At 57.2% G+C, this 15151-nt stretch overlaps 2 protein-coding genes across 3 annotated transcripts in view; both read left to right on the top strand.

Annotated features, from left to right (window-relative positions):
* Window positions 1-15151, top strand: part of TEX47 (testis expressed 47) — a 149324-nt gene that overhangs the window by 85821 nt on the left and 48352 nt on the right. The gene's annotated exons all lie outside the window — the stretch shown is intronic.
* PRKCB (protein kinase C beta) overlaps window positions 11227-15151 on the top strand; it is a 101872-nt gene continuing 97947 nt past the window's right edge. Inside the window, exons 1-2 of one of the 2 annotated variants that reach the window (XM_057398066.1) lie at window positions 11227-11526; window positions 11656-11687. In XM_057398066.1, the coding sequence (XP_057254049.1) occupies window positions 11357-11526; window positions 11656-11687 (202 nt within the window). In that variant the 5' untranslated portion in view covers window positions 11227-11356. The remainder of the gene's footprint in view (window positions 11527-11655; window positions 11688-15151) is intronic. The other variant, XM_057398068.1, reaches the window with a different exon arrangement.

Genomic DNA, 15151 nt, shown 5'->3' with positions numbered 1-15151 from the left:
TTCGAAGCCATTAGCGGGGTCCAGGCAGGAGGAAGCATCCTGCCCTCCTGTGCCCGAGGGCTTGAGGCCCCCAAGGCTGGACAGCATCCTCCCTGTGTGCCACATCCCTCCCTGTGTGCCACATCCCTCCCTGTGTGCCACATCCCTCCCCGTGTGCCACATCCCTCCCTGTGTGCAGCCCCAATCACTGCACCATCCTCTGCTGCTGCATTTGCTGCTGCTGCCCAAGAACCTGGTGCAGACGCCGGAGCAGCCTCCCCCTGACTTGCATCAGAGCACAGAGCAGAGCCCCAGCACCACAACGAGCTCCAGGGGCTGCTGCAAGCAACGACAGGCAGAGACCTGGGGTCTTTCATGGTGACACCTTCTCCATCATGGTTTTGGGAGCCAAAGCACTCCCAAACCTGGCTCCCCCCACATCAGAGTGGGAGAGGCCCTGGAGCACGGCTGGTGGAGGAAACGGGGTGAGAAGGGGTGATCCCTCCTCTTCCCACCCCCTGCTTCTGCTCCAGCTCCTCATTTTATTGATCTTCAATTTCTTCTCGCTGTCATCACCAGCCCACTCGGGCTCTCTGGAGAGGAGCCCACAGGAACGTGGCTCCTGGGTTTCCTGACATCCTATGGGCGGTGTGGGGGGCCGGGACCTCCGGATCCCCGATTGCCCCAGGCTCCTGGGGGAGCGGAGCCTCCTCTCTGCACCCGCAGTGACGCTCAGCCCCGCTTCCCCAGCACCGTGGAGCTGAAGGGATTCCACGTTGGAGGGGTTACAGGTGCGTTTGGATTGATGTTTATTTCCAGTTGGTTGTGGTTTATTGCAGCTTTTGCCACTGTGAACGCCTGTGGAGAGGAAATGAACAGAAACACGCAAGGCAAAGCCTCAGACACCGACCTGCGCTCACGCAGAGGGGGGAGAAGTCTGCGTTCAGACCCCCACCATAAGGCTTGGTGTGTGTGCAGGTGGTGGAGGAGCCCTTGGTCCCACTCTTTAAGCCATGGGGCTCCTCTGCACCCCATAGCATGTCCCTGGCACTCTGTGGTCCCCAGCACTGCGATGTCCACTGCCTGCCCTCCATCCGTGCACCCAGCACCGGAGCCAGCACAGCTCCTGGTCACCATGGAGACCTGGGATGAGGATTTTGAACCATCTTGGAGAAATTCCTGCCCCCCCCCCCCAGCCCTGCACAGCCTCTTGTTCCCTCGCTGGGCTGCAGCTTCGTGCTGCACAGCCCCATGCAGGGGCTGCAGAGCCGACTGCACGACCACACACATGACCATACACCCCATTCCCATCCATGTCCTCCTCCAAGGTCCCTGGTGCTGCTCATGGGCTCTGCTGGGACCATGTGCTGTCCTTGGGACAATGTCCCCTTGCACAGACACAAGCCTATGCTCTTGAAATGGGCTGAAATCACCTCCTGGCCCCATGGCGGGGCTGGGAGCCCAAGGAGAAGAGCAGTTCCTGATGAGCTTCTCACCTCTCCCTTGGGATGCTTTGGGCATGATGCGGGACCACCACAATCCTTCGGGCAGGTGCCATCCTTCCCAAACCAAGCAGAAAGCAGGCAGGAGCCCCCCAACCTGGGGTCCAAGCTGGCAAAGGGGTCACTGCACCCAGGGCACCCCTCTCCTTCAGACCCCATGTTATTCCCTTGTCCCCATAGTGGCTGATCTCACTGCTACCAACGACCCCAAGGAATGGGTTTGGCTTCAGAAACAAGAGGTTCTCCTGCTCTTCACTGGGTTTCTCAGCTTCTGGAGGGCATCAAACCCTCGTTTGGGTTTGAGCACGAGAAGTCTCAGCAGCAGGACTGATGTGTGTGGATGTGCCTGGTCTGTGCATCACTGCCTGGATGAGAGGCACGAGGATGAAGGATCTCTCTGGAGCAGCAGGACCGGCTGGAGCAGAGGCTGGGCGGAAGGGGAATGCTAATGGGATCTGTGCTGGCAGCAGGCGGAATGCTGCACGACAAATAGCCATTTTAATTACTGCACAATATTTACAAGACTGCTTCCTCATTTGGGAAATTAAAACAAATGCTCCATCAAAATGATCAACATTGTACAGAGAGGCACAGGGCTGATGAAGAGACACATCGGCTGCTAATGAAGGAGTAATCGGCGCCTTGGTGCTGCCGTGGCTTCTTCCTCTTCTTCACAACCACTGTGGGAAGGATGGTGCGGGGCACCGGCAGCGCTGGGAGCTGAGGGACATTGCTCCCTGTCACTGGGGTTTGGCAGCTCGGGCATAGAACCACAGCCTGGTTTGGGTTGAAGGGGCCTTAAAGCTCACCCAGTTCCATCCCCTGCCAGTGCAGGGACACCTTCCACTGGAGCAGGGTGCTCCAAGCCCCGTCCAACCTGGCCTTGAGCACTGCCAGGGATGGGGCAGCCACAATGGTCCTGGTGATGCTCTGTAAAGAGGCCAGGGGAGGGCTGGGCAGAGGATGCTGAGCTGCAGAACATCTTTCACCGACACAGGTTTCTCCTGTTCCTGCAGGCTGCCGTCTGCCCCAGCTCTGCTTTTACTGCCCATCCCCAATGTTATTTCCCAACTCCAGGCCCTAGGACAATGTCGTGACTTGTGACATGGCACTGATTTAGGAAAAGCACGGAGACATGGCGCAAATCTCTCACGCTGTGGTCGCAGAGGGACAGGGACAGGGACAGGGTGAACTGACCATTCCTGGGTTCTGAGAGTCTCACATGGGTGATGCTGGGCCAATACTGGGGAGGTGACTGGTTCCCAGCCCCAGGATCCCCTCTCCTGTATGGGGAACCCCCTCCCATTCTGCAGAGCCTCCCAAACCTGGGCTGGGGCATGGGGGCTGGATTGGGTCCTCTCCACCATGGTGCACACACTGATGAGCATCCCCCTGCTTGGGGACTGTCCCTGCGGGCTAGGGATGGCCTCTGGGTACCAACCCTCCCTCTGCATCCCCTCCCCAGCTCCTTTCCTCTTTTTTCCCCCTTTCTTCCTTTTCTCCCTTTGTTTTGCAGCTCTCCCGTTGCCATGGCAGCGGTGACATCCCATGTCAGCCGGGGGGACACGGCTGGGGGCTCCCGCAGGTGGCGTTTCCCCTGCGAGCAGTTCTCCCTCTCTGATGGTCACCCCCAGGCCCGCGGTGGTACCCAGGGAAGGGCTGGAGCAGTCAGAGCCCCCCACGGCACTGCCCTCGCTGGGATGCAGCAGAACTGGGTCAGGCTTCCGAGGACATTGGGAATAGCAGCGGGATTTAATTATGCTCAGATACCCACTGACATCCAGCAGGTCCTGTTAGGGGAGGAAATTCCACCTCGAATGAAGGGGGGAAAGAGCAGGGTGGCTCTTGACAAGCCAAACGTTGGTCCCTAGGGAGCTTTCAGGATCCTGGTGGATGAGGTCCGGACTGAGCTGAGGATTCAACCTTCCACTTGTGCCAGGGGCAGGCAGGATGCTTGGGAAAGCCCGGGTGACATCGCACTGCTCCCCCTTAATGGTGTGGGAGTGACTGGGTTCCATGGAGAGGTTGGGAAGAGGAACGCAGGGAGAGAGCTGGGGAAGCTGCTCCAGCACAGACCCTGCCCTTGTGTCACCGCTATGTGAGCGGCGCTGGTGATGAGGATTGTGTTCACCTGAGCTCATTGCAGCAGCTCTGGGGCTGGGCTGGCCATGGCCTGGCATCCACACACAGAAACAAGCAGAGATCCCCTGGGAAACAGGGGCTTCTCTGGTGCTTTGTGCCCCTGGACCTGGATCCCCTCCAGCATCCCATGGGCAGCGGTTGGGTCATGCATGATGCTCCGAGGGGCAGGAAGGAGCTGGAGGAGCCAGAGAGTAAGTGACAGCTTCCTGCAGATGGAACCGGTGCGATGTGAGTGACAAACACAGAGGGAGCAGAGGGAGGGAGAACTAAACCTCACAGGGATGGAATGACCAACCTGCTGTGGTTTACAGCACACAGTGACACCCGCCCGATGCTGCGGCTGATGGTGAGTGCCTGGGGCAGGACCAGGGGACACAACAGGATGCCAGCATCCCCATCCCTCCAACCTGTGACCCTCTGGGGTAACTGAAACCCAGCAGCAGCTGAGGTGCTGCCATCCAAAACCAACCCCCCGTCATTTAGTTAGAGAGGTGTGAGAGCCTCATGCAAATGGTTTCCATTCAGAAGTTCTTTTGATTTCTAAATTAGCAGCAAGTCTTCCTGGGGCTTTTTTTTTTTTTTTCCCCATTTTTTAATTTAAATCATTTCTGGAAACCCATCAACAAGTGGGCTGTTCTCACCTTCCAGTGCTTTATCTTCTTCCATTGCTTTTCCTCCCCAGCTCTGCCTGATTTGAAACGTTTGTGGTCCGAGTGCTGCTGGGCCCCCCCAGTGCTCCATGCTGTGCGTTACAGAGCAGCATCCCTGCAGCTCCAGTGCTGGAGCGAAGCCACCACAAACAGGAGCTCACTCCTGCACTGCTGGACCTGCTGGAGAGGAGCAACCAAGCTGAGGGAGGTGATGCTGCAGCCGCAGCCGTAAGTCGGTGACAAAGCAGCGGCTGTGTCCAGCTCTGGGGCAGCAGCACAAGAGGCACACGGAGCTGTTGGAGGGAGTGCAGAAGAGGCCATGGAGATGCTGCGAGGGCTGGAGCAGCTCTGCTCTGGAGCCAGGCTGAGAGAGCTGGGCTGGGGCAGCCTGGAGAAGAGAAGGCTCCTGAAGGGGAGACCTGAGAGAGCTCCAGTGCCTGAAGGGGCTGCAGGAAAGCTGGAGAGGGGCTTGGGACAAGGGCCTGTAGGGACAGGCCAAGGGGAATGGCTTTAACCTGCCAGAGGGGAGACTGAGATGAGCTCTTAGGCAGAAGCTCTTCCCTGTGAGGGTGCTGAGGCGCTGGCACAGGGTGCCCAGAGAAGCTGTGGCTGCCCCATCCCTGGCAGTGTTCAAGGCCAGGTTGGACACAGGGGCTTGGAGCAAGCTGCTCTGGTGGAAGGGGTCCCTGCCCATGGCAATGGGATGTGGGAGCACAGCAGTGCAGGACCCCAGCAGGCCTGGCCAGCAGCTCTCGCCCTCAAGCTGGAATGATCTCCAGTGGGAAATGACACAAGATAAAGTCGGTGAGAACAGGCAACCCCCACCCTGCACAAACAGGAGATCTGTGCTTTATCTCGGGCTTCATTTTGCTGGGAAATGACTGGAGCAGCTGGAGAAATGGGGGGAGCAGAGCTGCTGCGGGAAAGGGAGCAGAGCACGAGCGCCGTATTTCAGGGGTACCAGCCAATTGAGGCTCATGCTTCTGTGTGAAGGGATTTGCACTGTGCCAAGGACGGGCCAGCAGCAACGCCAGGATAAACAGGGGTGGTCAAAAGCCAAAGCTCTGGAAGGAACGTGTATTTGAGGATTTCCAGCCCTCAGGATTTTCCACAGGCAGATGATGCTCCAGAGCATCCCCCAGCGCATCCCTGACCTGCAGCCTGGCCCATGGGGCTCTGTGGATCAGGGTTTGCTGGGTCAGGGCAGGACCCGCTGGGTGCGGAGCAGCAGAAAGTGGCTGCGAGGGAAGAGGTTAATGGCTCAGCTGTGAGGAAAGCCCTCGGAGGCAAAGCTTAATGAAGAAGTCATTGCGCAGTGGCTCAGCCCCGCGCCTGTAACTGAGCCTCATTGTTATTTAAATGGAGCTCCTTGCGGGGCTGGGTGAATAACTTCATCATGAGATGATTTTTCTGAGCAATGTGATGAACCGTGTGTATAAAACCAGCCATCCCTATGAGAAGGATTCAAATCCAGCTCCTGGGCGGGAGCAGCTGGAGTTTGCCATGGCACAAGCAGTGTTATTTTGCATCCCAGAGGAGGCGGCTGCTGCAGGGCTGAGAGGTGGGAGAGGACTGCAGGGGCTGGTGGCACCTCTGCTGCACTTCAGCTCCCCTCTGCTCTGCCTCCAGAGTTGGGCTTAGGCCCAGACAAGCCCGATCCCAAGGAAGGGAGAGGGACGAAGAGCTGCCCAGCCAGGAGTGTGCCAGGCACCAGGTAGCACAGGGAACATCAGCGCAGCGGGATGGGAAATCACCATGCATCAGCCTGAGCACATCACTTACAGCTTGGTCTCGATGCTCTTCAGTTTAAATCCTGCTTTTATCATCCAGCAGAAAACTGCAATGCTGTTCTTAACCCTGAACTGCTGCCCTGAGCCTGGAGCATCCCGTGCCCACTGGTGAGACCTATGGTGGTGGTAATGTCACCATTCAGTCCACCCGGGTGCTAACCCAGCTTGGAAGGCAGCGGGAAATGCCCACAGGTATGGACCAACAGCAAGAAGTGATGACCACTTCCTACCTTAGAGTCATAGGGCAGGAAAGCCACTTACCAGCCAAATGGGCTTGGAAGCAAACAGCAAAAGCTCAAGGATTTTAGCAGTGACTTTGTTAAAGCAACAGTGCAGGAAGGCAGCTTGATGTGGGCCCTTTCTGGGCACATGAAACAGAATTAATTTGTTCTCCCTGAAAGCCAGCAGCAGGAATATGAAATATTTAAATAGCCTAACCGTGACTGGGATGTGCTGAACCATGCATGTACCACGGTGTGACGCAGGTGTGGGGTACCTGTGTTCTGCCGCTCTGTGGTGGGTTTGCAGCATGGAGCATGGGGCAGCGAGGAGCACAGGCTCCTCATCTCATTTCTTCATCTGCAGCCTGCTTTGCCTGGAGGGGGGGATGGAAGAAACATTGGTGGGCTTGAAAAACAGCAGTGAGCTTCCACAAGCCCTGAACACCAGCACTGCAAGTTCGCTGCTGCAGCAGGGACCGGCTGGTCCCTTACAGCCTGGCTGCACCCCTGGGCTGTCCTCACATCCCATCTTGCTCTTGAGTGCCTGTGGGGTGTAGGCAAAGGAGCACAGAGCGGCTGGGAGCCTGGAAATGGGACATGAGCTCTGCTCTTGCAGGCAGCTGGGTCCCCTGGTGTGACGGGGAGATGCTGTCCTGTCTGCTCTGCTCTGGGTGGATGGACCCCTGTTAACTGCCATTTATTGAAGTCCCTTCACTCGCTTGTGCCCTGGGATGACTGCGTGGATGCCAGCTCTCTGCCAGCTGAATGACCTGCACTCTGGGGACCGCTGGGATAACATTGCTTTGTTTCTTTGCCCAGGTTTCCTCCTCTCTGCCCAATATACCTGGGTGTCTCTGCTCCCTGTGTTTGAAACAGCTCCATTCGACTCCCATCCAGCACATCCAGAGCTGGCAGCCACTGCCGGACCAACCCGAGGCTGCTCAAGGAGTCGGGTGGAGGTAAATGAAGATGATTACTTCTGGCATCCAGAACAGGAGCAGTGGCTGTTGCACCCTGCATCACTGCTGGCTGTGCTGCTGCGGCTCTCCCCGTGCTCTCCCCACCCTGGCCACTCGTGTGGGTTTATGTAATGTGCAGGCACCAACGTCTGGGATGCGTTTTCTCACACAGCGGCTGGCTGCGAAGGATGCTCCTGCCTCTGGTGGGTGGGTAACTAGGTCTCTCCTCACATGAATGCAGCTTCTGCTCTTCCTCTCTCCATCCTCGCTGCACGGAGGACGTGAAACATGCCCAAACTGGGAAAGCAGGAAGGGAAAAACCAGCACAGCTGATGTCGCCCTGCTGCAGGGTCCTGCAAGGTAGCCCTTTTGCTCCCCACAGGGCCTGGAGCAGAACTCCATCCCCAGAGCAGCAGCAAGGCTAGGGATGCCCCAGCTGCCCCACAGGCCTTTGCCCTGTGTGTTGTTACTGCAGCCACACTGCTCTGCGGGTCCCTGCAACCAGGGCTTTCCTCCAAAGAGAGAAGAAAACAAGCATGTGTGTGGATCTGCCCTTCCCTGGCAAGAACATTTTGGGTGAAAGCTCTTAAAACTCTTCTTATGTCTCCCAGACCCAATGGAACGGTGCTGCTGCCTCAGCATGCACGCCTGAGCATCACTCCCAGGACACCACCAGCCTGCATCCCACTCCTGTGAGCTTGAAGTGTGCTCAGAATGTCCTCAGAAAGCTCCACATGAGCTCTGCAGAGCCGCATGAGTTGATGCACAGTGTAAGAGCCAGAGCTAAGGCTGCCTGCTCATGGAGCGATTGCTGCTTGGCTGCATGCGCAAGGAGGGCACAGCGGGTCCTTGTCCCAGCATCCCCTGTCCCTGCTCCAGGGTGCCCTACCCCTGCCTTGGTCCCGCCAGCATGTTCAGGGGCAAGAGAGCATCTGCAAGCGCAGGCGGAGGCTGCTGAGACACCTTGATATTTAATTAGAGTTTGGCTCTTCCTCCACCTGTTTCCTGCAGCGGATTTAGGTCCCTCGGAAACATAATACTGAGGAGAGGAGAAAAATCTGCTCTCCAGCTACTCTGAGCTCTTTAGAAAATGCCAATGTGGGCACCAAGGGAGCAGCATCCCTACATCAGTGCCAGGCTGGAGGCTGCAGCGTGCTCGCCAGGAGATCACTTATGTTTCCATGCGAGCTGCTGCTCTGGGATGGCAGCTCCTGCTCATGTCCCATCCACACCAGCAGTGTCTGGGGCTCCTGCGCACCTGGAGGCAGGGCTTGCTTAGGAAACAGGGATAATTTACTGTGTCTGTTGGGATTCTGACTCTTTGCTGAGGGCTGGGGCTGGCTCACCCCATTGCAGTGCAGAGTCAGGCTGCAGGGCTGGAGCGGTTGCAGCGTGCCTTGGTGCAGCGCACCGGGCTGTGTGATTGCAGCGGGTTTCTGGCCCGAACCCTGTGATTTGTTTGCCGTGGTGCAGGGGTTTTGTCAGCAAAGGCTTGTGTTGCTTGGCTGCTGCATCGCTGACCCCGCAGCCTCAGGCCAGGCTCCCTGCTCACACGTTTCCCTGCAGCACACCCGGCGCTTTCCCTTCCACAAAGCAGCTCCTCAGTTGCCTGGTGGGAGGATGAGGGCCCTTCCTCAGGATGTGAATCATGTCTCTATGGGAGCCTGCTCCTGCACCCGTTGTCTCTGCATCTCCGGTGCCTGCGGGGCTGCTCTCCCACCCCCAGCAGCACAGGGAGGCCATTGAGCCTGCGGGTCAAGGTGAGCCTGGGCTCTGCAGTGCTGTGCTCCATGGAGGTATCCAGCAGGGAAAACTGACCCTGGTTGCCTGTATCACCGACTGGGTGTCGATGCCCTGCTCTATCTGATGACAGGAGGGGAAAATGTGATAAGAACCTGGAAATGGGAATGAATTGGGCCATGCACTGCTCCCCTGAGAGAGCGGGGTCAGAGCTGTTTGTGAAGTCCCCTCACCACACCTGCGGGGACTTCGCTTGCATGAAGAAATACAGCCATTTCCTCAGAGGAAGGAGCTCTGGGACGTTCAGCCCCACATTCCAAACTGCTGAGGGGATGCGGATACCCAGCTCCCATGAAAACCAGCGTGGTCTTGCAAATGCTCCCTTTAATGTGATGGAGCCCTGAGTGTGCTGAATAATGAAACAGCAAAATAAGGAAACAAGAAAACACCCCCCGAGAGCACGGCCTGTACCTGGCTTTTGTACTTCTCGGAGCAGCAGGGTGAGGAAAGCTCGTGCATGAATACCAACACGGGCATCAGTGCTTGGAGGGGGAAATTAAAGCCGTTTTCTCTGTGGTTCCTGCTGCTGCCGGGTTTCCTGCGCAGCAGCTGTGCGGGCTGGGCTTGGAAAATGGGAACATACAGTGAAAGTAGAACAAAGAAGAGCCAGGCAAAGCCCAGGGTTTACAATCAAAATGAGAGGAATTGAGCCTGGCATGGCTACGCGTTAAGTGCAGCCTGTGCTGAGGGTAATGCACCACTCTCCTGTGGGAAAGTACAGAGGCAAGGAATCCAAATGACCTGTTATTATTTTCATTACTGCTCTCGCTCCTCCGCATGCAGAAGGAGTTATTTCTGTCGGGAAGATTTCTGTGTGCCACCCAGCAGCGAGCAGAGGACACCCCGCAGCAAGGGCGGAACCAGCCCCAGTGCTGGGACAGCGGGAGGCCTGGCAGGGTTCCCTTCACCCCCTCGTGGCACGGGCATGGCAGGCAGAGGGATGCCTGCAATTTAGCTCCTCTTAGCGCTAAAAGCGCACGGGGCTGGGTGTTAGTGACAAGCCTGTCTGTTGATGGAAGGACGACATCAGCAGGACAGGTCAGTTACGTCTCATTATTGTAATGAGCCTTTTAAAGCAGCTGCATAATAACAGCTCTGGGCCTATTTCTGGGAAGTCTCCTGGGTGCCTAATTCCATAGGGCTGGAGGAGCGTTGATCCGAGAAAGAGCTTGTGGGATGGAGGGCTGGAACGCAGGGGAGCAGGGACGCTCTGGAGCTGCAGAAGGAGAACAATCACATGGCTGCAGAGCTGGGATTAAATCCTGCAAGTGACAATTTAGAAAGTCTTGCTGTTCCCAGAAATATTTCATAGAATCACAGAATCCCAGCCTGGTCTGGGTTGGAAGGGACCTTAACGCTCATCCAGTTCCAACCCCTGCCACGGGCAGGGACACCTTCCACTGGAACAGCTTGCTCCAAGCCCTGTCCATGCTGGCCTTGAACATTTCCAGTCCACGATTCTGTTCCAATTAAAGCTGTGTCCTGCTTGGATTTGGATTTTCATTTCCTCGGCTCCCAGACCAGCAGCACTGGTCGCTGGAGCAGGAGGCCGACAGATCTGATTTTCAGTGTCTGTGGATGCCAGCAGTGCAGCAGGATTTCCCTTGGGGTTTTACTGTTGTCGTTACCATCATTGTTACCACTATTATTAGTACTTATCCACCTCCCATGGGCTCCCGCTCTCTTCCCCACCCTGCCCGCATGGGCAGCAATGCAATCAGAGAGGACAATGTCCCTGCAGTGGGGCTGGCCTGGGGAGAGCAGGGCTGCCCATGCAGGGGGACTGCTACCCACTGCCTGCAACGCTGCCCGTGCTGCTGCCCACAGTGCAGCCCACACCAGTGCCCACAGTGCAGCCCGCACTGCTTCTGACAGCGCTGCCCGTGTGGCTGCCGGTCACTCCGCGGTCCCTCCCTGGGTCCCCCGGTGGGACCGAGCAGCCCGGGTCTGGGGATGCAGATGCTGAACGCAACTGAGCCGATGGGCGGAGCCTCTCCCGCGCGGGCTATGCAAATTAACATGCAAATCAGAGGGAGCGCCTTAGTCTTACAGCGAAGGGGCGATGGGAGGGGGGCGTGGCTCGTTATGCAGATGAGATGGGCGGAGCGGAACGGGTATGTAAATGAGGGGGCGGGGCGCCGCCGGGCGTGTGTCGGTGCCTCCCGCCAGCTGCAGATAGAGGTACGGTGCGCGCGGCCGAGCCCCGGGCACAGCTGCAGCGGGCGGACCGAGCCGCGCCGGGCCGAACGGGTCAGACCCGCACCGGGCAGAACCGAACCGAGCGGAGCCGGCGGCCGGCAGCCCTCGCAGAGCATGGCCGAGCCGCCGGCAGCGCCGGGCCCGGAGGGCGAGGAGGGCCCGGTGCGGTTCGCCCGCAAAGGCGCCCTGCGGCAGAAGAACGTGCACGAGGTGAAGAACCACAAGTTCACGGCGCGGTTCTTCAAGCAGCCCACCTTCTGCAGCCACTGCACCGACTTCATCTGGTGAGCGCCCCGCCGGGACCCCCCCTCCCTCCCCGCGCATCCCTTCCCCTGGCCCCCTGTGCCGCTCCCCGCACCGGCCAGGGCCGCTCTCTCCCGTTCGGGCTCTCACACCGCCTTCTCTCTCCGCAGGGGCTTCGGCAAGCAGGGCTTCCAGTGCCAAGGTGAGTGTTGCGCTGCCGGGAATGGGGGGGGGGGGCTCACTGTCTGACCCCCGATGGGTCCGAGCATCGCGGCTGGGGCCGGCGGGCACCGGGGAAGCAGCTTCGTCATTTTTTCAATCAAGCGCTCGGTGCTTTGAAGCCGTTTGGGTGCCGCCCGCAGGGAAAAAGGGGCCCGAGACTTCAGCTGCGTCCCCCCGGAACAGGCAGAGGGAAGTTGATTGTTTTTAAACGTACTTAACCCAAACCCGGGTGTTTTAACGGAGGAGCGGCAGTGCCAGACCGGGGCTGTGCAGCCCCGGCGGGACTTGAACGGCTTCGGTGCGTTGCTCGTGAAGGGAAAGATGGGCGTTATAACCGAATGTCTTGCGGTAGATTCTGGGTTACTACGGCCAGAATTCTTTGTTCTGGTAGCGCTGGGACGTTGTGGTGTCCCCTCGGGGCACCGGGGCGGGTTAACGGGGCTGTGCCCGGTTGCTCGGTGCTCCCCAGCTGCAGGTCTCAGGTGCCGGTGATGAGTCCTTGTTATGATGCTGTGGGTCCCACCTGCGTGAGGTTAGGGTCGGGGCAGGGGATTCGGGCAGCGCTGGCTGCTGCTGCTGCAGCTCCTGGCAGTGAAATTCTGCTTTCGGGAGTATTCGGGGCAGAGTTTTTTTCGGCAGGTGGCTGAATGGCGAGTGGAGGTATTTAGCATGAAAATGAACGTGCTGTAGCTCTGGTATCTGAAGAACAGCTCATCCTGGCAGCTTTCCTCTGTATCCGAAGCAGAAAACAGACCCTCCCCCGGGTATGGTGTGGTGCAGAACCAAAGCTGGTGGGGCGGGGGGGGTACCTCTGCCTGCAAGCAGAAGGACTTTGTCTTGTGTGCTCTCGGGAGTATCTCTGCAGACGCTTCTACAAGCAGTATAAGCCTAGTCCAGTCTAAATAGCCCTGCATCCTTAGGAATATAAACTTAAAATACCAAAAGCATTTCCTTGCTGCCTCATAAACCCCCACCGAAAAGACTGGGCTGGTGCTGGCAAGCAGAGGAAAGCAGATGTGGAGGCTAAACCGTGTCCTAGTGGTGTTTCTCAAGGTCACAGCTTCCCCTGGCACCTGAGGTTTCATACTTGGGCGGTCACGCTGCTCAGAAGAGTTTTGTGCAGCTCAGCCTTTGCTGTGGGTCTTCCCAGCTTCACCCAGGCGTTAACTGTCCGACTTCCCTCGTGGTGCAGGCAGCTCACACCGCCTGGATTTGTGCGAACACGATGCCCCCAAATGTGAAGCCAGCTAGAAAAGCTGGGGGGGGTCGTGTGCTGCCAGGCAGGGTTTTCCTATGTCATTCCCAGTGCTTCCCTCAGTTTTATCTATAGCATTCATTATCGGGTAACTGGAGCCTTTTCAAGTCTTTCTCCCAGCCATTAGGAGCTATTGTCCAAACCTGCCATTGTGCACATGCCTCGGGGCTTATTCTTTAAAGCTTTTAACCAGTATTAAGCCAGTCTTTTGTGTGAGGTCAGCAAATTGGTACCTGTGATAGTGCTCACCAAGGTACTAACACGCAGTAGTTGGCTTCCAGATGGGGAGAGCTTCCCCAGCTCGTGGATGTCAAACAGCGTGGTCCTGGCGTGTGCATCTTGGAGCTGGAGCCCTGTGAGGCTGCAGGAGAGCGGTGGGATTGCCATGTGTGTGTGGTCTGTGACTTACCTTCTGCCTTAAGCGCTGCAGGATTGTTTGTTGACACCTCTAAGGGTGTCTGCGATGTACCTTTCTACCCTACGAAACCACTTTCCAAGGTTTCTCTGCTGTTACAGACATGAAAACCCCGTTACTGTGCTGCAGTGGGAAATTTTGCAGGCTGCGCTGTGCAGAGCAGGGCAAGCTTTACCCTGAACGCTTCCCCAAAAGCGAATTTTCATGCACATCCCCTTGTGCAAGGCTCTGAGGTCCCTGCTGGAAGCGCTCTCGTTAGCGAGGGTCACTGTGGGTGCGATCCTCGTTAGTGACAGCCTCGCAGGGCTGGTGCCACTCAAAGGAAGGCTCCATGTGCAATGCTTCCAGGTTGGAAAGTCAAGCACGAGCTGGAAGTCGGTGCCGCCTGCCATCTGCTTGGGAATCGCAGCTACCCCGAGAGGCTCCGGTGGCTCTGCAGCCCTCAGGACTAGCTTTTCCTTAGGGGCTCTTTCCCTTCAGCCCTCCAGGCTTGCAGTCAGCTTTGATTGCAGTGTTGAGCTCTCTCTTTATCGAATGTAGCTTGAATTCAACAACTTCCCCAACTGTTTTCTCGTGCTCCTCAGAGGGATGGCTGGGGATGCAGCTGAGGCGTGTTCCTGTCTCGTTCCTGAGCTGTCTCCTACTGCTGTGCTTGCTCTAAGTGGGTTTTCACCTGTGCCCTGGTTTCTTTCTAGGGCATTTGCAATAATTAGTTTGGTAATTAGCTCGGTGCTTGTGACTTTTGGCAGGAAGTTGGCAGAAACTGACACTTTGTAGCTTGAAGTACTAGCAGATACCACAAATGCCACTTAATTGCCTGCTAATCCGCTTCTTATCCTTGTATACCATCTTCTTCTTATGCATCTGATCACTTCCTGGGCTAGCAGCTCTCTTCAGAGCCCAGAAGCGGTGCTGGGCAGCAGCAGCAGCTCTGCCCCAAGGAGCAGGGCTGGCTCTTGCAGGTTAACAACGAGCACTGATGTATTGTGGATGCTGGGAGGGTGAAGCTCTGGGGATGTGCCTGGAAGTCCAGCTCTTCCTGGGGGAATCTTTCCCGGCTGTGTCAGTCCATGGTACAGAGCAGGTTTCTGGCTCTGTGGTAGCTGGGAGGCACCTGAGCTCTCATATGAACTCATAAATAACAAAGAGGGGGTGTATGTGTTCTCCCCTTCCCGGGTTTCGAGATCCCTTTGCCCGATACCGTTACCAGGGACCATGTGAGGAGGGAGGCAGCAGCCTCTCGCTACTGCAGGATGCCAAGTTGCAGCCGATGGCTTTGCTGCTCGCCACTCACTTCTCACTCGAGCGCTTCGAGGATGCTGAAGGAGCTGGTTTGAAAGCTGTCGAGGGGGAAATTCTTGGTCTCGTTCTCGGAATGTGCCGCTTCTGGGAGCTGGCAGCTTTCTCCGTCTGCTCTGCTCGTGTTCCCTTCTGGCATCCTTGGGGTATCTTTCTCCTGCTGCTCAAGAAGTGCTTGGTCCCCTGTAGATCAGGGTACCTGGTGCATGGAGGTTTTGTGAGGGGGCACCTTGCTGAGAGCTGGGTTTGTTTAATCCAGAGTCACAATCCCAGTGGCTGGGCTGGGCTCCCACCTTGGGAACTCGGGAAGAGGTGTGCACGTAAAGGCGAAGAGCCAGGCAGCCCAGTTCTCACTTAGGAGCAAAAAATAACCAGCATCTGTTACTGCGCTCACGTGTGCGAAGAAGTAAAGGTCTTGGAAAGAAGAATGCGATTCCTTAAGGGAAACAAAAAAAGCATCGTGTAGTACTGGATG

The sequence above is a fragment of the Pezoporus wallicus genome, unplaced genomic scaffold, assembly GCF_028554395.1.
Source record: "Pezoporus wallicus isolate ANWC-B61680 ecotype Strahan unplaced genomic scaffold, APGP_CSIRO_Pwel_v1 contig_6274, whole genome shotgun sequence".
In the NCBI taxonomy this organism is placed as follows: Eukaryota; Metazoa; Chordata; class Aves; order Psittaciformes; family Psittacidae; genus Pezoporus; species Pezoporus wallicus.
This window is presented reverse-complemented; position numbering and strand designations above follow the sequence as displayed.